The following is an 18,596-nucleotide window of genomic DNA, read 5'->3' as shown; positions in this document are numbered from 1 at the left end:
CTGCCAGTGCTGATGGCACCCACTGCGCTCCCCTGGGGTCTTGTCCAGCCTGGCACCCCCAAGCAGCCCAGTTCCTGGCCCAGACTGGTGATGGGGATGCCCTGGCCCCCCAGAGGACATTCCCTGAGCATGTGTCAGAGCTCTGAGCAATCTGACAGTGACTGGCACAGAGAGAGCCTCAGGGCTCTCCAGGGGTTGTGGCTGGAAGGGGCTGAGGGGTCCAAGTTTCAGAAGAAGGGGACATGCCAGCCCCAGACCCCCCAGGAACTTGCACGGGTGAGGTTGCAGGCCCTGCCAGAGCTCTGGGTTTCTCCTCCCCTACCAGCATGAGAGCCTCAAACAACCCCATTCAGAGCGAAGCTGAACACTTCTCCTTCCCCTCCCTCAGCAGAACCGGGGCCAAGTCAATTAACATTTCTGACTGGGGAGGGAAAAAAAGAATCTATCCAAACAGCTCATTTGTCTTTTGTGTGACTCTTCCCTCCTCCCCTCCCTCCCTGCTTCAAAAGCACAGTCCCAGGAGTCTATTATGGATACCAAGGAGGGAGGTGAATTGTGAGCTAATTTTACCTCCTGCACCAATGACAGTTGCTGACGTTCAAATTAATGAAAATAAAAATTCAGCATGGGCTGAAGTCTTGGTAACTGCTGCCCCCGCGGAAGCCACTGACCCAGAGCTGCGTCTGCCCGAGCGGCTCAGCCCACCTCACCCTCACACCAGCAGGGCTAAAAATACAGCCAGCGAGGGAGGGCTGCTCATCCCTGCCGCCCCTCACATTCCTAATGGCTCCACATCCAGCTCATTCAGGCACCAAGGAAGGTTTCAACACAGCACCACAAAGCGTCTCTGAGTGGCTGTTTGTCAGACAGAGCACAAAGGCACCGTGTGCGGACAGGAATGCACCTTCCTCAGCTTGGCTCAAACTCCAATCCCAGCCTGACTGAAAAACCTGAGAACAGGCACTGCGGGATGGAGCCGCAGCAGAGGAAGGGGTTAACGTAGGGGAGGAAAACCAGAGCACAGCCTCTAAACCTGAGAGGCAGCACAAAGGCACCGGCAGAGCTCACACCCCTTCACTGCTCTCCCTGCCTCCAGGCCACAGCCATCCTCTCCCCCATTCTCTCCATCCTCTTCTCCATCTCCCCAGCTCTTCCCTCGGATGGGATGTTTAACACCGATTGAACTAGGGGCTTGGAACATTTACATCTCCCCACAGAGCTGCATAAATCTTTAAATAACCCTTCAAAAATGAAAGCACTTTCTCAAAGCCCCTTCTTCCTCTGAAGAACACAGGATTTAATGAGGTTCTCTCTTCCCCCCCCAACCCAACACCCACCCCCACCTATGAGTCACTCACACTCCTGCTCTGCTGCCCAGCAGAGCCACAGCTGAACTGATCCCTCATGTACAAGGGGGGTTTAATTTATATTTTAACATGGCATCACTGTTAGAGATATAACACTAAGCAGGTTCAAAGGGATCCTGCAGGAAGACTTGGGTGAAAAAAACTCATATTTATTCTCTTTGCAGCTGCCCAAACCTCTGCAAAACCACACAGACCCGCTGAGCTGTGCCCCTCCTCACCCTGCTCCTCCCACCAGTGTTCCCAGTGTCGAGGGGATTCCTGCCCACCACAAATACTGCACCTGCACATCCCACCCCACCTCAGTACCCCTCTCAGCCTCCCAAACAGCACAAATTACATGGAGAATTTTACAGCTCTTTCAGTAATCTCCCTATCATCTACCATGACAGCTCTGATTTGGGTTTGAATGCTGCTGTTGGCATCAGGAGGGTGTAATTGCTGGTGTCACTGCTCTGGAGGTGATCCCTCCCCTTCATTTGCCTGCTTGTGTGGGGCTGGGGAACACCTGCATGGGCCAGGCTGGGGCCACGTACCCCGAGCACAGTCGGTTCAGGGCTCTGCTCCAAAATAGCTCATCTAGCAAAACTGGCCCAAAGAATGAAGCGTGCTGAACAGCAGAGTCCAGCAGCAGCTGTTCCTGGGAGCAGGGAGGAAGCTGGCACAGGGGCACCAAGGGAGGAGCATCCTGGCTGATCAAACCGAGGACCAAAGCATCCAAAGCACCACAGCTCCACAACTGACAGTTTCCTCCTCTGCTCAAAGGATTATTCAGACCTCCAGGCCTTTCCTAAAAAGCTTTAAACAGCCAAAAAAAAGCCCCAACCACTTCTGCCCCACCCCCCACAGCTTCGCTGTCCCCTACCTGGTACTGTGAAGTCCTGAGTGTAGATGATATCATCTTCAATGTCATACAGCTCATCGTCCTCTTCCTCATTGTAGCCATGCAGATCCTCCAGGTAAGGCACCGCCGTCATGCTCCTCCACCTGTCCTTCGTCTCAGGGCTGGGAGGGATGGGCACCAGCGCTTCTGCCTGAGCGTGTTTCTTACGGAACCAGCTGCAAGGAGGTCGAGGGCACAGCAGGGTCAGCACAGGAATCCCCCACACTGGGAGGGCCCCGTCCCACCCCAGTGCTCAGAGGTGTGAGCTCCACCCACTGCCTTGGCAGGTAAGGAGGAACAAACAGGTCTGCCCAGGTGCCAGTGTACTGGAGTCTGCTGGAAGACACACTGGGGCAGGACAGGGACACAGAGCTCAGGAACATTCCCTCCATCACCAACTCCTGCCCAAACCACCTTTAAGTCAAAACACATCAGCATTGCTGCTGCAGCTTCTGAGTTTTACTGTTCAAGCAAGCAGGAAAGGAGAAACTTCTGTCCTGAAGCTGAGGCTCCTCCAGCCCCACAGACACCAGTTTGCAGGATGCCTGAGACCAGGGCAGTCTCTGCAGCAGCTTCCTCTAAAAGCCAGTTTGCCCCAAGGCCAGGGCAGAAACACTTCTGCTTCATCTTTTTATCCTCATCTGTCTCCAGGGACTCCTATCACCACCAAATCCCGTGCTGCCATCTGGCCAGGAAAGGATTTCAGCTCCAAAAGCTGTTCTTAATCAGATCAGGAATCCAACAGGCTGCTTCCCAGCAGCATCCCAGAGCCAGATGGGATGCAGCCTCTTAGGTTTCCATCGTACTCCCAGAGTGGGTTCTGACTCCAGACTGTCTCTGGGACATCTCCCAGTGCTCCATGTGGGCACCCAAAGTTCCCCAAGTGCTGCTGGAGCCTCCACACTCCCAGAGACCCTCCCAATGCAGCTGGGAGCAGAGGCTCCTCCAGACCAGGCAGCTCTAACAGACCTTTCCAACCCACACGAGCACGATGGGACACAAGTGCTTCCCAATCTGCAGTTGGCATCCAGTAACTCCTGGTCTCCAAGCAGGGAGGAGGGCCTGAGCCAGCCCGAGAGCTCTCACCAACCTGAGCCATCTGGTTTTTATCACCCCAGTTCCAAGCTCATTTCAGGAAGGAAGGCTGAAGGCACCTCCTGCGCAGAGCTGTAATTATCATTTTGTTCTAGTCTTACACTGCTTTGACAGTCGGCCTGGAAAAAAGTGGGATTCTAACAAAGCTATCAGCTAAAGTGAGGAGTGAGGAGATAAACAGAGGGAAATGCAGCTACTGGAAAAAGTCAGGCAGGATTCAAGGGAGGGGATAACTCTTATCCAGAAATTGCTTCACAATCGGCACCTTTACACCGTTTTCTCCGCAGTGCTGGAGTCTGGATTCAGGCTCTGCTCTGGGGAAGCAGCACCTCATCTGCAGGAGAAGGCTGCTGAGGAGAGGGACAGAACCTCTGCACGTCTCAGCCTGCACCTCTGGCCCCTCAAGTGGCACCACAGGAGCTAAGCAAAGCCCATTCCAGACTGGCAGGAAGGGAGCAGGACCAGTGTAACTCGATTTTGGGCACGGATGCGGAGGATGGTTTCCCTGGGTGGCTTCCTTGGTGACGTGCATGGCACACAGCACTCCTAATCGGATCATTCAACTTCCTTTCCTTGGGAGACTGTTCGTCGAGGAAGTGACTGTGAAGGCAGCAAATCCAGCCTGGGCTGATCCAGCCTGGCAGGAGCATCAGCACAGGGACAGAGGAGCTGGTTGTGCCAGGGGCACTGGGGCTCAAGGGACCCAGAGACCTCGGGAGAAGGGAATATCCAGAACAAACAAGATCAGAGCGACGGCTGGTAAAAGGAGAATTTTTAAGGGAAAAAGCCTGGAAGTCTGAAGCAACTAGTGTTTTTATTTTGCTGTGTTTCAGCTCTGCCTTGCTCTTCCCTCCTGTCCTACTTACCAGGAGAGTAAAAATAGGATTTTTATTAACAGCAGAAACCTGAATCACTGTACTCCAGTCATTATGCTTCCATCCTCTGGGAGGTGATTTCAAACACTTGCATATGCATATATGGTAATGAGGGTAGAGAGTGAGAAAAGAAATCCATTGAAGTTCTAAGAAAAATCAAAGACCTCTTGGAAGGAGCCTCGAGCAACTCTGTATGGAGTAGCGGAGTATTTCCTGGCAAGGATTTTCCAGCAGGGACAGACATTCTGCTTTCCGCACTGCTGCTGGAGGTTGTTAGTGAAGATTTGCTCCTCAGCTGAGGACCACTGGCTCCAGCAACACCCTTATCTGCCTCGGGAAGCCACTGGCCACTGACTGAGCCAGAAAACTCCTATCAGCGATGGATAAAGTGCCTCCTCACCCTGCCCAAAACGGCTGGTCACAGCTCTGCTAACACCGTGTCCTACTGCACCAGTTAGTCCCAGTTTCTGAGCCAAACTGGCACACACACAGTTACCTGGTGCTTGCAGCAGCTGCTTTAACCCTGAGGGAGAAGAAAAGACTTTGGCTATCTTGGAAGCATCTCTTGTCCAGAACATCCCTTGGAAGAGGCAGATTCCTCTCTGGTCCCTGTTTCAAAGGACTGGGAGCAGCCAAGAAACGATTCAGAGGAAGGCAGCAGTAGTAAGAGATCATTCCTTCCTCCTCCTCGAGCTGGCTGAGGCCCTGCAGGGCTCAGAACCCCCAGCAGCAGCGGCACAAGTGCTAATTGTGATCCTGCCAGGCAGGAGTGTGCCCAGATGGCTGCTGTCAGCCACGGGGAGATAAGGCAGCAAGGGTCAAGGGCTGAAGGGAAAAGAGGAATCTGGGTTGCCCAGTGCTTAATGAGCCTGTCTGGTTTGCAGTTCCCAAGCTCAGATCTTGAGTCCTCACTCTGCTCTTTTCAAGCTCTGGTCTAAGCAAGGTTAAAATAAGAGTCTGTAAGCACAGCTGCAGCTTTCCAACACTCCCTGCTCTTCCCATTCTGGGTCACAAACATTGCAGTTTGCTTGGCTTGTACATGGATGATTTTCCCTGAGAGCAGATGCCAAGCTGCAGATCCCTGCCCTGCCAGCCAGGAGCCATTCTCCACCTCCTGCCATGCCATGTAAGGGCCTCGAGCTCAGTGAAGGTCACTGTCACCACAAGCAGCAACTAACAGGGTGCCAGTTTAACTCAGTCCACTCACAACTGAACCTGGAAGGCACAGAGTGTCCTGGGGAGAGACAACACGTGCCAGCAGTGTCCCTGCAATCCCTGTTCCACTCCTGTTGTATCAAGAGATGTCCAAGCTCTTCAGTTGGGTTCAGAAAAAAAGTAGCAGTAAGAAAGCAGCAGTTCCCCAGCTGATGGCAAGGCCAAAGGTGAGAGTGATGGCTCAGACTCCTACAAGGAGTTCTGGAGACTCACATTCCTTTAGCACACCACATTACAAAACCGATTTGCAGAATGTGGGTAAAAGAAGGAAAGATCCCCTCTGTGTGCTGTCAGAGGGCAGGAAGGCTGAGCCAGGTGCCTTGGGAAGAAAGAAGGAATTGCTGCTTTGTGTCCTGCCGAGGGGAGATCACTACCTGACACCACGGAGAAGGGATGGGGAAAGCCCATGAGTGCACACACAGCAGCAGAGGCCCAGGGAAACCCTCTCCCTCCTCCCTCCAATGCAGGCATGGAAGCCCAGGAGCAGGTCAGCCCCTCCTAAGGAGCCTACACAGCACCATACAGACTTCCAGGGGGTCTGGTACTCAGGTTTGAACAGCACAGCAGCCCAGAGCCACTCTCCAGCCCCCTAGGGACAGCAGGAGCCCTGGGGAGGGCAGCAGGAGGAGACCCCAGCCCAGCAGGTTAATTTGCAGCTCTGCTAATAAAAGGTGGAAGTGCCTTCCCTCTCGTGCTATGAACTCCTGCAATCATGTCTGCGACTGAGCAAATTAAGTGTGACACTTGTGGAGAGGGAAGGGAAGATGGTTGCCTTGGAAACAAGGGACAGAGGTAGAATTCTGCATCCACTTCATCACTTCAAGTGCTGCAGCAGGTCAGTGAATTAGTTACAAAATGCAGTGTATGAGCATGAAGCCCTTCAGCAAAAGCACTGGGCAGAGAGAAGGGGGTGGATAATCCATGGGGAGCAGGCTGGAACTCCCTGGCTCTTGGCAGCTTTTCCTCCCTGCCCTATACCTCCAGCCCAGGAGCACCAAATATTCATAGAGGTGAGCTATGAGCATTGGTTTCCCATTGAATATCATCCCACACAGATCCTTCCAGGCTCTTCCCTTGCTATTCAAGGGTTGGCTCCTGGCAGTCCCTAAGCCCCGAGATGCCAGGCTGGGAGAGGTTTAACTCACTTCCCTTTACAACTCCAGGTCTGCTCTGCACAGACTGGGATGAACAGAGCAGCATCTTGCTTTGTCCTGCTCCAGGTAAAGTGCAGAGACGGGAGTTTAGCTGCAGGAGAGAGGAGGGAGGGAGGAAGGAAGGCAGCTGGGCAGGGATGAAACTCAGCAGACTCTTCCTTCAGCATTCCTCAGCCAGGGCAGCACTGCAGGGGAAAAGCATTTGGAATAGCTGACAGGAATAATGGGAGGAATGGCAGGATTACCATTGCTGGGCAGTAACACATGCTGCCTGCATTCCCTGCCTCCTGCAGCTCCCTCAGGGAGCAGTGCTCTGTGCTTCCCCAGTGCCCCTGAGCCACAGAGTTTATCCCCGATCCCACTGCAAGAGTAAGAAACCTCCCACTTTAGGGAAGGATGGATCCTGAGTGCCCAGCTCTGTGGCTGCAGGACACCTGCTCTGTGACACTTCCCTTGGGATTGCCCTTCCCACAGGACAGGGGAACGCTTCCCATCACCCTGGCACGAGCCTGGTCCAGCAGCATCAGGCTCTGGTGCCAAAGCCCTGCCCGGGGCTGCTCCTTGCTGATCTCAGAGCCCTTTGATGATCTGACTGTCCGTGTGAGCCAGTCCCCAGGAACAGCAGCTCAAAGACATAAAAGGAGAGCTCCAGCAGCTCGGAAAGGCGCTGGTGATTCTGGTTTGAGCTGGGATCTGTCCCAGCAGGGCAGCCCGGGGAACTCGCTTGATGTTTCTCTGGTCTAGTTCCTGTGCTTTAGCACATGCTTTTGGGGGAGGAGTGTGGAGAAACTCAAAATCATTAATGACTTACTCCCACACACACATGAAATCCAAGGATTCTTCTCACTAAAATGCTTTCCCAACCCTCTGACAGTACCTCAGTGGCTGCCTGCTGCCCTGACTGCTGTGTGCCAGCTACAAAGCCATCAGGGTCAGGTGAAGCACCAGGGCTAGGCTTCTATTTAAAGAAAAGGCAGGAGAACCAAGCTCTGCATTCTTTAGCACAAAGAGGAGCTGGACAGACACATCCAAGGCCCAGGGCCACAAGCTCTGCTGTACTTGATGTAATTATTAGATGCCACAGCAGGAGGAAGGAGGCAATTACTAATAGGGGAGAAAAGCCTGTTAAGAAGCCCTGGCTAAGCTCACAGAAAACTAATAAGAGCCTAAGCCCTGGAAATGCTCCTGTGCTTGCAGGTAGAGCCTTTCCTCAGCCTTTCCTCTCAGTGCTGTGGGATGAAAAGCTTCAGCACAGCAGCTGTGCCCTCGGAGCACAGAGCTCTGGCTGCCCCGTGCTCCAGTTTCTGCAGCCTTCTAACCACAGCAGGGCCCCTGGAGACCCCTCTGCGCTTCCAGCTGGGCAGTGCTGACACAGAAACTCGCTGCCGTGCGAGAGGAGTGTAAAATGGAGCACCTGGGCTGGGTTAGCAGCTCAAACAGCCAGCAGTGACCCATGAGAGCCCAGGACAGAGCTCTGCAGCGCAGGCAGGGCCGGTGCCGAGCAGCTGCAGTCCAGAGGCAGCTCTGCCTGTCCTCAGAAGCACTTCCCTTTCCAAGAGGAGATAAGCTAATGCAGCCTCCGCAGTGAAGCATCCTCATGATGCTTTTTGTTCTTGTACTTTTATCCGCCCAGGAAATCTCTGCTCAGAGCCAGCGTGTTCAAACAGAGCCTGAAGATCACCCTCAGCCGTAAGGGGCATCTCCCCCCGACTACGGCACGGATAACGGGGGAGGATGTGGGGGAGGCAGGGCTGGGATACTAAAGAGAAAGGAAAAAACCCTCCAATTGTCCTGGAATGCTTCTCCACATGCTGATCCCATATGGACCAAACACCAGGGGATGTTTCTGTCCCCAGACTGCCCAGAGCTAACACACATTACTGAGCAGTCCTAGTTCAATAACCCAGCTGCAAGGATCCCCTGTTCTGCTCCATTAGTGCTCTCTCTGGCCTCTGGAAAAGATTATCCAGGACCCTTAATTACCTAGAAGCAGCCACAGCACAAACAGACTCCCAACATACTCCTTATTCACTGGTTAGCAATTCCAGTGCTTTACCGGATGCTCTAATAGGAGGAAAAAAAGCCAAGAGGAGGTTGCCAGAGCCCCAGCAGGGCTGGATGGAGATCTAGTGACTTCCATGTGTCTGCTGTCAAAAGGAAACAAGAAGAGAGAGGAGGAGCACAGGTACACGAGCAGGAGCAGGAAGAGAAGAGCTGATAACACTCACTTGTGCTGCCTTATCTGCTGTATTGAGAACCTCTTGGCTGGGTCGTATTCAAGCATCCCTGAAAAGAAGGAAAAAAGTCCAGGTGTGATCACAGATGCTCTCAGCCGAGCCAAAGCCATGAAGCACAAAGCCGTGCCCTGCCTCCCCACCTCCCTCCCCACAGCCACATCCTGGCAGCTCAGGAGCCTTTACCTCCAGGCAGGATCTGCTGCAGTGGTCACAGGAAGCTCAGCACAAAATCCTAACCCCATTGCTCACTACCTGATCCCTCAATTTCCCAGCTGCAAAGTAGATATGGCCCTTCCCTCCCTCCCTCCCAGTGTAGGGACAGGCTGGGGAGAGCCAGCACAAGGACACAGTGAGAACACAGGAGTGGGGATACAGCTGGGAAGGGAGGGCTGGAAAGAGACATCCCAATTCAAGCAGGAAGCTGCAATGGCCTTGCAGGTGATGCTCTGCAATTCAAAGGTCATGGAAGAGATGAATCACCACAGCACATGTGATAACAAAAGCTGCTCCAGAACATCCCGTCAGCCTGTTTGTACCACATCGCGGTAAAGAAGACGACAGTAAGGAATATGGGGATAAAGAGGAGGGAGAGGACGGGACAGCGGGGAAGGACCGAAGTTATTTCCCCCCCAGAAATCAAAGCACAGTTTGCTCTGGCAATTTGTGAAGGTTTATCTGTGCTGGTGACAGCACTAAGAGCCTTAAGGCAATGGGATCACTGCTGATCCACATGACATCACATGAAGTAGGTTAAAGAAACACAGGCAGAGCTCTCCAGGTCAGGGGTCAGGTGCATCCCAGGCCCCTGGTCAGGAGCTCCAGGCCCTGGAGTTCTCAGAGCCCAACTCTGAGGAGTTCTGGATCCTTTGGACTGGGTTGTGAATGTTCCTGAGGATCAAAGCTCTACAAGCTGTTCCAAAGCTCAACCACCCTGACAGCAAAGGAGTTTTCTCACGTTCTGATGGAATTTCTCCTCAGCTAATAGGAAGAGAAATAAGTTCAGAGCAAGAAAAAAAATCCCACACCTAATTAAAGAACCTATTAATAAGATGATGACAGTAGTTTCACAGCTGAGCTGCCCAAATGAGTTGGCCTTTTTTTTTGGTAAAAGAAACAGGGCTGCAAAGAGCTCTTGCATGAAGCTTAGGGGACAAGAGTAAGGACTGGAGGATTCTTAATGTCCTCAGAACAGGGCAGTCAGGACACCATCCACTTCTCCAATTTATTTATTTAAAAACTACATTTCAAGGGGTCTTGAAACTTAAGGTATTTACCAGATGAAACCAGTACAAGCAGAGGAAGAAGTTTAAAGTAAATGATTAAAAGAGGCCCAAGAGCTGAGGGTACAAACAGCCACAGCACAAGGAGCTGCTGCTCTCAAGCCATTACAAAGGCAGAAGGAAAATAATTGACCAAAAAGCTTATTTACTTTAATGAAAAATGACCACATTTGGGGCAATGTTTGCAAGAAAATGGAAAGTCTCATCACTGGAAATGTACATTCACGCAGTCAGCTCTGTGAGTCACTCGTGGCAGCTCCGTGGCTGAAGGCCTGCACCGAGGAGAGGCTTCGTCAAGACAAAACATCATGTTCTATTCACCAGGCAAGTCATCCCCGAGCGTCTGCGCCGGAGCAGCCGCTTGCTGCCATTTAGGGTAAAGACTCCCCTGCAGTTTATCTGTGAGCAGGGATGAGACACTGTGCCAGGGAGATGCTGCAGGAGGCCCAGCCCCAGCCCCTGCTATGCCAGGAGGATTCACTGTGCCCACACAGGGGCTACCACAGAACCACTGAGGTTGGGAAAGCCCTTCAAGACCACCGAGCCCAACCTGTGACTCCTCCCCAGCTGTCAACTAGGGCAGAGCACTGCCCACCACGTCCAGTAGTTCCTTGGACATGTCCTCCCTAGACAGCCCCTTCCAACACCTGACAGCCCTTTCCACAGAGAAATTCCTCCTGAAATATAAACTCCTCTCATTGTACCAGATACTAAACTGATGAGAACAGACACAACACAGCTGTGCCCATACAGAGGGTTTCGTGCCCACTGCAGCATGTCAGCAGTCTCAACCCCCTTTCAAACCATGCCCAGTGGCAATCCAGAAACTGGAGCCCATGGGTTGGCCCTGGGCCCCTCACAGCCTCCAGCCACACACTTAGTGGTCCTGGAGTTCAGCACACAGCAGTCTCAGGTGTGGGACTGCAGAAGCAGGAGGAAACTCAACATTAAGGTTTATGAACTCAACCAGGGTTTCACTTCAGTCTCCAACTTGGATCAACATTTAAACAGTCACTATGAAGCAGTGTGAGGCCAATCTGAGTGAGACAGGACCTCCTTCCTCTGCTCAGCTGGTCACAAACTCCCTCTGCAGGCAAATCCTGAGCCTTTGATCCAGCACAGGCCTGGGGATGGACACACACACCCCTCCTGCCAGCTCCTGAGGCTCCTGCCACGATGGAATTAAAGCATCCCACTATCACCAGCACACACATCTCTCGCTGTCCTGGCAAGAAAAGGTCATGGCAGCATGGAAACAAACTGCTGAGGAACTAACCACTGTGTCCCAGGTCACAGGGCCTGGAAATCAATCCAGATGCTGGTTAATGCAGAGCTGCAGCCTCAGAGCTTCCTCTTCCAGTAAACGTTTATTAGAGCAGGAGGAAGACAGCTGACCTTGTGCATTTTGCTGGTCCAAAAGCAAAGTGCACATGAGTTGATAAGCCATGGGCAGATGCTGCCAGAAGAACCTTAAGGCTATTTATAAACTCTTCCACTCTGACACATCTCTCCTGACTGCACACACAGAACAGCACCAGCCCTTCTCCCTTCCATCCCTGAGGAGTATAAATAAAGCTTCATCCCTGATTAGGGAGGCAAAACGAGGAGCAGCATCCCAACTAATCTGTGGGATATACAGTCATGCGAGTCTCTTTACAAGCCAAATACCAGAGAAGCTTTAAGTCTGCTAAACTCTGTTCTTCTGGAAAGGGGAACAAAGATAAAAACAAGCTCAAGGGGAAGAAGGAGCAAAGAAACACTACAAAAGAAGTCAATGGAAGAAGAGCAAACCTTAAAAGGTGTGTTTGTGTTTGCCTCACAGCCTGACGGGGCCTGTGGTCAGCAAGGCCCTGGCAGGCAGAGGAAATGAGCACTTTGCAGCATGCAATTCTGCTCTCACTAACCCAGACCAAGTGCTCTGAGGGCTCCTGGAGCCTTTTACAGCTATGCAAAGGCAAGACAAAACCTCCAGTGAGACAGAGCTGAGCTGAAGGTGTCTGTGCTGCTCACAAACACATCCACCAGCCACCGACACCATCTGATCCACAGGCTTCAGCCCAGCCCTCCTGCAGGAGGGGCAGTGCTGCCTTACGCAACGGCTCCGAGAGCTGCTGGGGCTAATGCTTTTGGGAACACGTGGAAACCACTGAGTTCATCGTGGGCACAGGGCCAGCGAAGCTAAAACAGTCCGGGGGGGGCTGCAGGGTGTCTGGCACCTCCTGGGAGCCGAGGGGACAAGAGCCCCAGCAGCAGCACAGCTCGGGCTGACAGCACCACCTGCCGCCGGCGCAGCCGGACCGAGCCCTGTCCCCACATCGAGGCCCCAGCACCACGCCAGCCCTGACCCTGCGGGCACAGGGGCAGCCCAGGCTGGTGCTGTGGCTCCTCACAGCCATCCATCCACCCACACACATCCATCCTGCCAAGCACGGCATGGAACGCAGCTGGAAAATGTTCTGAATGTTCATTTTTGGGCTGGGAACAAAGCGTGACAGCCCTGTGACCCCACAGGGGACAGAGCACAGCACAGCCCTGCAGAGCTGAGACACTGCCAGCCCCTCACTCACACCTCCCCTGTGCCCTACAAGGACCAGGAAATCCAACGTGAAACAAGACAAATGTGTTACGTTTGGGGGCTGATCTCTCTCAAAGAGCTAAGAGAAGGAGAGGCTGAGCCTGTGCTGAGGAGCACAGCCACACCTGGCTGACCCACTGCAGAGGAATCACACCCCACCTGGTGCCACCAGGGCTCACCAGGCACAGCTGCTGCCCTGACTGACCACTCAGCTCTCACAGGCAGAGACTGTCCAGCACTTATAACTGCAGTAAGTCACAGGAGTGAAAAAATCTCAAACCCACAACCTTCTCCCTAGAATGTGTCACTCCTTGTCCTATCCCAGCCCTGCTGTGAAAGTGAGTACTTGTCACTCTGCTCCTAGAGCCTGCAGCTCTGAGTCTGTGGGGGGAAACTAATGAGACTGAGACAAATAAATCCAGAGCAGAGGCTGATGAGGAGGGACAGCAGAGCCTAAGTACTCAGTGTTTCACATTAGAGAAAGCTTGGGCAAGGCATCCGAATGTTCTCACTGGCAAAACCTGCACCAATGCTACAGTATCATTTGAAACTTAACCGCCTGTGGGCTTTGTCTTCAGCTGTAAAAGCATGAGAACCATGATGCAAGAACTGTGCAGGGTTAGGGAATCTCAGGCAAATACCAGCGCTGAGGATCCATCAGAGTCTTATAAGGCTGTAAGCATAACCTCCCTTTGTAACAGGATCCTGTATCTGCACAGGACACCTGGAAGGAAGTTCTGCCCTGGCAATGTGCCAGCTGAGCTTTCCCTGCATCTGTCAATGCCACCCACCTGGAGCCAGCTGGGAGACTCACCTCTCAATAAGTCTGAGAGTGGAGGACCACAATCCTCTGGAATTGTGTAGTCACCTTTGCCGATGTTTTCAAATAATTTATAGATATTATCCCCCTCGAAGGGGTACAGACCCGTGGTGATGTTGTATCTGTGAAGGCAGAAGGAGAAGCTGGATGAGAAGCAGCACGGAACAGGTACTCAGGTTTTACATGACTACATAAGCCAAAAGGAGCCAAGGGGAAACTAAAAGAAGAGTATTTGGCAGTATGTGGAATGCCTCTTTAAACCTGGCCTTCCTTCATCACAGCTCTTAATTCAAACGAGTCAAAACCACCAAGACATCTCTGACAGCCTGGGACAGCAGAAACGTAAAAATAAACACTGGAGATACTTTGTGGTTTCTGTCACTGCAGTGGCTGTGCCTCTGGGTGCTGAGCAGTGGCTGCAGAGTCACTCAGGGAGAACAAAGATCTCCTTCTGCAGAATGACAGTGCTTGGGGAAGCACAACCCACCCAAAGGAGGGACCAGCACCCCCTCCCTGCTTCCCCCAACACACACAGAGCAGGGATGACAGCAGACACCCAGGACTGAGCTCTCTGGGTTGTATTTCCAACTCCTGGGGCTGCCCAGACACTTACAGCGTGACCCCTGCAGACCAGATGTCGACTTTAAAGCCTGAAAAGGTGTCAAGGCCATTGGCAATTTCTGGGGGTTGGAATGCTGGAGACCCTTGGCTCGTCCTGCACGTGTCATCCTCCGCAAACGGATGCAATGCCTGGAGCAGGAGAGACCCAACAGCGTCAGACTTCCAAGCAAAACAAACTGACTGCTGGAAAAGTTCCACCTGGGAAACTCAAGGGGAAAACACCTCTCCTGAACATCTACAGATGCTGAGATCATGCCAGCACAGCAACCATACACCACAGTGAGGCGTCTTGCACCTCTCCTACCTCGCTAAGAGTCTCCATATAAAAAGACCAAGGTTATGCAGCTTATCCCCATTTCCCCCCACTTTTGGCCTTGTCCAAGATGGATCTCTTCCTCTCTGTGCTTCCTGAGTGGAGGTTTCATGCTGTTACCAACAGAATTGCTTTGCCAATTGCAATAAACAGTCACTCAGAGCCCTCTGTGAGTGAACAGAGCAAAAGCCTAAGAGCACAATAAATCAGTGACGACACAGAGGTGACCTCAGCTCAGAACATCCCATTGCTGCACCTCTCACATACCTCTGCTACGCCTAAATCGGATATTTTTAGTGTCCCATTGGTTGTTAGCAGGAGGTTCCCAGGTTTGATATCCTTGTGGACAATCCCTTGGCTGTGCAAGTATTCTAAGCCATCTATAAGCTGACAAAAGTACCTGCAGAGAGAAAAATCAAACACTTTTAGCCAGTAGAAAAGAGCTTTTTGCTGTGCTCATGGTTAGAGAGTCTGGGCCAGCACTGCACAGACAGCCGGGCAGCAGTTGTGCAGGAAAGTGTTTTATCTCCTAATACTCAGAAATAACATTAATGTGCCTGAATTTCACTTAGGCTGTCTGTAATCTCAGAGATCTCTTAAGCAAAATGAAAATATAACCATAAAATGATGTCGTTATCACAGCTTTGCTGCTCTGCCCTGATTTGAGCATGACAATCTTCTTGCATCTATTCCCAGAATTCTCAGGTTTCTTTCCCTGCAGAGTGAAAGGAGCAACAGCTTATCCTGGCTGCTAACTAACCAGGCTAACAGATCATGCAGGATATTGCCAATCCCTAATCCAGCCCAAGGCCTTTAATCTCTTTTCTGAGCTGAACTGTGGCTTGGGCTCCATTTAGGCAGGGCAGGAGACTCCCTCACACCCTTGGGGACAGGGCCAGGGGGGCTGTGGGGCAGCTCAGGAGGTGAAAAAACAACAGAAAATCCAACAGAAAGATGGTTTTCATTTCCAGAACCCAAAGGCAATCCCTGCCAGCACTTCAAGGGCTTTGCATAAAGCCAGGTTTGCTTTCAAGTACAGCCTGAGCAGAGCAGAACATGCTCTCCAAGTAGAGAGAGCACAGTGGTGAGAGGAACAAACTTACCCGTGAGCCTGAAACACCGGAAACCTCTTTTCTGGGACACTGTCCAGCATTTCCTGCATCCCACACACACAGTACTCCATCACCATATACGTGAAGGCAGAGTTAAGGAAGACTTAGGGTTGAACGCTCCTCAGGTGCTGTGTGAGAGCTGCAGCCCCATCTCTGGGCACAGGCTGCAGAGGCAGAGCCCGAGGTGCTGCAATCCCCACAGGGTGAGTGACCGTCCTCCAGCTCCACGGAGGGGAAAGCACCCCGAGAAAATCCTGCAGAATCTCCAGCTGCAGCTCTGAGATCACACCTGGAACAGCATGTGAACTCCACAGAACTCAACCTGGAGAGTCCACAGGCACGGCAGAAACAGAGGAATGCCTGAAGTGGCTATAAAAAGTTGGGATACCCCTGGGGGAAGAGCTGTAGGGTATTTCCCCCACAGTCCTGTTTGGTCACTGATCCACCTCTGGCTGCTCAGCCACATTAGAGAACAGACTTTCAGGCTGGAGCAGATCTACTGCAGGTGCCTCCAGGAGGGCTTAGGGCAACCTGGTCTAGTGGAAGGTATCCCTGCTCATGGGAGGGGGGAATGAGAAAAGCTTTAAGGTCCTTCCAACCCAAAGCATCCTGGGATTCTAGGATAAACGGTGCACTTCCACCAGCAACAGAACACTCAGGTAGGAACAGAATCCTTCCTTCCACAGCCCTAGTTCTCAATGCCACAGGTCTGGAAATGAGAATCCATTTATTATCACTGAGGGGAAGTTGACAACCCTCCCCTAAGCCCCAATTCTGCTTTCATCTTGCAAAGAAAGAAACCAGCACAGTGCTGTGCTCAGCTCAGGGCCATTCCCCAGGGCAGCAGCCTCAGGCACTGTCCCTGCTCAGCTGGATCTGCTCCCAAACCTGCTCCCTGCACAGCTGCACGAGGTCTGTGCTGCCACAGGCACAGAGCAGGGGCTGGGAAAGGCTCAGCATGAGCAGGATCACAGCTGAACTCCTGCTCCCACCCTGCTGGAAACCAACCTCCCCAGCTCCTGCCACTCTCACACAACCAGCATGGGGAGAAACAACCTTCGTGGGTGTGTAGGAGCAGACAGAGATAAAAATAGCAAAGTCAACTTGCTCGACTCAGAGGACGAGAGGAAAGCACTGAACCACACGGTGTTCCCTGCAGAGCAGCAGTACCAGGGAGCGAGGCCGTTTCCCAGCAGTGGTTCGGGGCTGTTATCACCTGGTACCGACACACGATGTCTCTCTCGGGCTCCTTTTCCCTAGCTCCTCCCTCCTCCCTACACCCTAATTAAACGGCATCTCCATCTAACAGTAATTGACTCGCTGTTCCCCCCCCCCGGTCTGCCGAGGCCACGAAACGAGCAGAAGTTGTCACACTGCTTTATCCTAATGATCTGGTGGCAGAGCGTTTGATCTAATTAAAGCACACAATTAAATTACACAGTTTCTGCACTGCTCTAATAACAAGACAGTATTTAGAAAACACTGTCAAAAATAAAAGCAACCATTCACAACACGTGCTACAAGGGACCAGCTCCAGAACCTCCATCCTGGTTCCAGGCAAAGAGCTCTCAGTGTGACAGTCACAGCAAGGTTAGGCAGGAAATTGCCTTGACCAGTGTCTGTGTGGAAACTCTCCCAGGCAGGCAGGAGGGCTAATACTGGGGAAAGAGATTTAATTGCAAAAAATTAAGCTTCAGAAGCATCCAAAAGGGCCTTCCCAACAGCACACCTACAGCAGGGAGCAGTGGGAATTCAAACCTGAGCGGAAAAGGATATATTTTCTGCTTCTCCTCATTGTACAACACATCTACCAACTGGATGACGTTTTTGTGCCGCAATCGCCGCAGGAGCTGGATTTCCCTGCAGGAACAGACAAGGAGAAAAGGTGTCTTTAAAAAGCTTTTTTCCAACTCCATTTCTTCCAAACTTCAGTCCAAACTTCACTCGCCTGAACAGTTCAGGGCCCTGAACTGAGTCCTGTGTTTGTGGGAATAAATAATGAACACAAGCGAGGAATCACCTTCCCTCCTGTCACCTCCTGCCAGCTGGTCGGATCCTTGTCTCCTGGGATTTTGTACCATGCCCTAAACCACATTTTAGTCTCTTTTGCATTAAACTCAGCCTGCAAAACCCCACTGTGTGCCAGCTGTGGAGAAACAGGTGGATCAGGACAGTCAGGTCAGGGTGGTTGTGTCAGTGTCTGGCAGGGCAGATCCTGCTCCTCACTTTGTTCTGCTGCTGCTCCACTCTAGGCTGTGCTGAGCTCCTCATAAACTTGTGCTAAACTCCACATAAACTCTTCTTCCCAGCTCCCTTCCCATGCCACTGGAGGTGCTTACGCACTGCAGTTGCGTTTCCACAGCTGGGACTCCGCGTTACAAGGAACCCCAAGCACAGCTTTGGAAGGGAGAGCCCCTGCCCAGCCCCAGCCCAAAGCCCCTCACAGCACAATTAGCAGCTCAATCATGAGCTGAGGCCAGCACAAAAGCTGGTTGGTGTCTCGCATCTGAGTAACAACCAGAACTGCTCCTTGGAAAGGCTACTCCGACACAGGAGTGCAAGAAGAATCCCTAAGGACCTTTTAAGGATACCTGAGCAATGTGAGTTACTTCACTCCCAAAGTTTAGGTCAGGAACTCTTCCTTTCTCATCTCTGGATCTAAAAAAGCCACTGGGAGCTAAGCAGAGACCTGGGATACCATGGGAAAGCTCCCAAGTGTTCAGCGGACATGGCAGACAGGTCTAATTATAGGAATGACCAAAGGGCTGAAGTGGATTAAATTAGCACAGGAACTGCAGCCAGGGCTAGTGTGGGGCTGAAGAGCTCCTGCAGCACCAAGGGAGAGGGCAGAGAGCTCTGACCGGGTCACTGAGAGGGGAGAGAACTCACACACAACAGCAAAATAAGCTCCCAATATTAGGAGCACATTTAAAATCCTGATCCCAACAGCTCGTTCCCTGTAATGCAGCTTGGAAGCAGAAACACTAATTCCTTCCACCTTTAATAAACTAATAAATATCTCCTATTTCTGCAGTGATTTCCCCCCCCAGGA

At 52.1% G+C, this 18,596-nt stretch overlaps 1 protein-coding gene across 1 annotated transcript in view; it reads right to left on the bottom strand.

Annotated features, from left to right (window-relative positions):
* Positions 1–17,404, bottom strand: part of STK11 (serine/threonine kinase 11) — a gene marked incomplete at its 5' end in the record, with an annotated part of 18,646 nt that extends 1,242 nt beyond the window's left edge. Inside the window, 7 exons of the mRNA XM_009072111.1 lie at positions 2,230–2,423; positions 8,815–8,872; positions 13,493–13,620; positions 14,112–14,248; positions 14,700–14,832; positions 15,536–15,625; positions 17,321–17,404. Of these exons, the coding sequence (XP_009070359.1) occupies positions 2,230–2,423; positions 8,815–8,872; positions 13,493–13,620; positions 14,112–14,248; positions 14,700–14,832; positions 15,536–15,625; positions 17,321–17,404 (824 nt within the window). The remainder of the gene's footprint in view (positions 1–2,229; positions 2,424–8,814; positions 8,873–13,492; positions 13,621–14,111; positions 14,249–14,699; positions 14,833–15,535; positions 15,626–17,320) is intronic.
* Between the last annotated feature and the right edge of the window lie 1,192 nt (positions 17,405–18,596).

The sequence above is a fragment of the Acanthisitta chloris genome, unplaced genomic scaffold (genome assembly GCF_000695815.1).
Source record: "Acanthisitta chloris isolate BGI_N310 unplaced genomic scaffold, ASM69581v1 scaffold6323, whole genome shotgun sequence".
Classification (NCBI taxonomy): domain Eukaryota; kingdom Metazoa; phylum Chordata; class Aves; order Passeriformes; family Acanthisittidae; genus Acanthisitta; species Acanthisitta chloris.
This window is presented reverse-complemented; position numbering and strand designations above follow the sequence as displayed.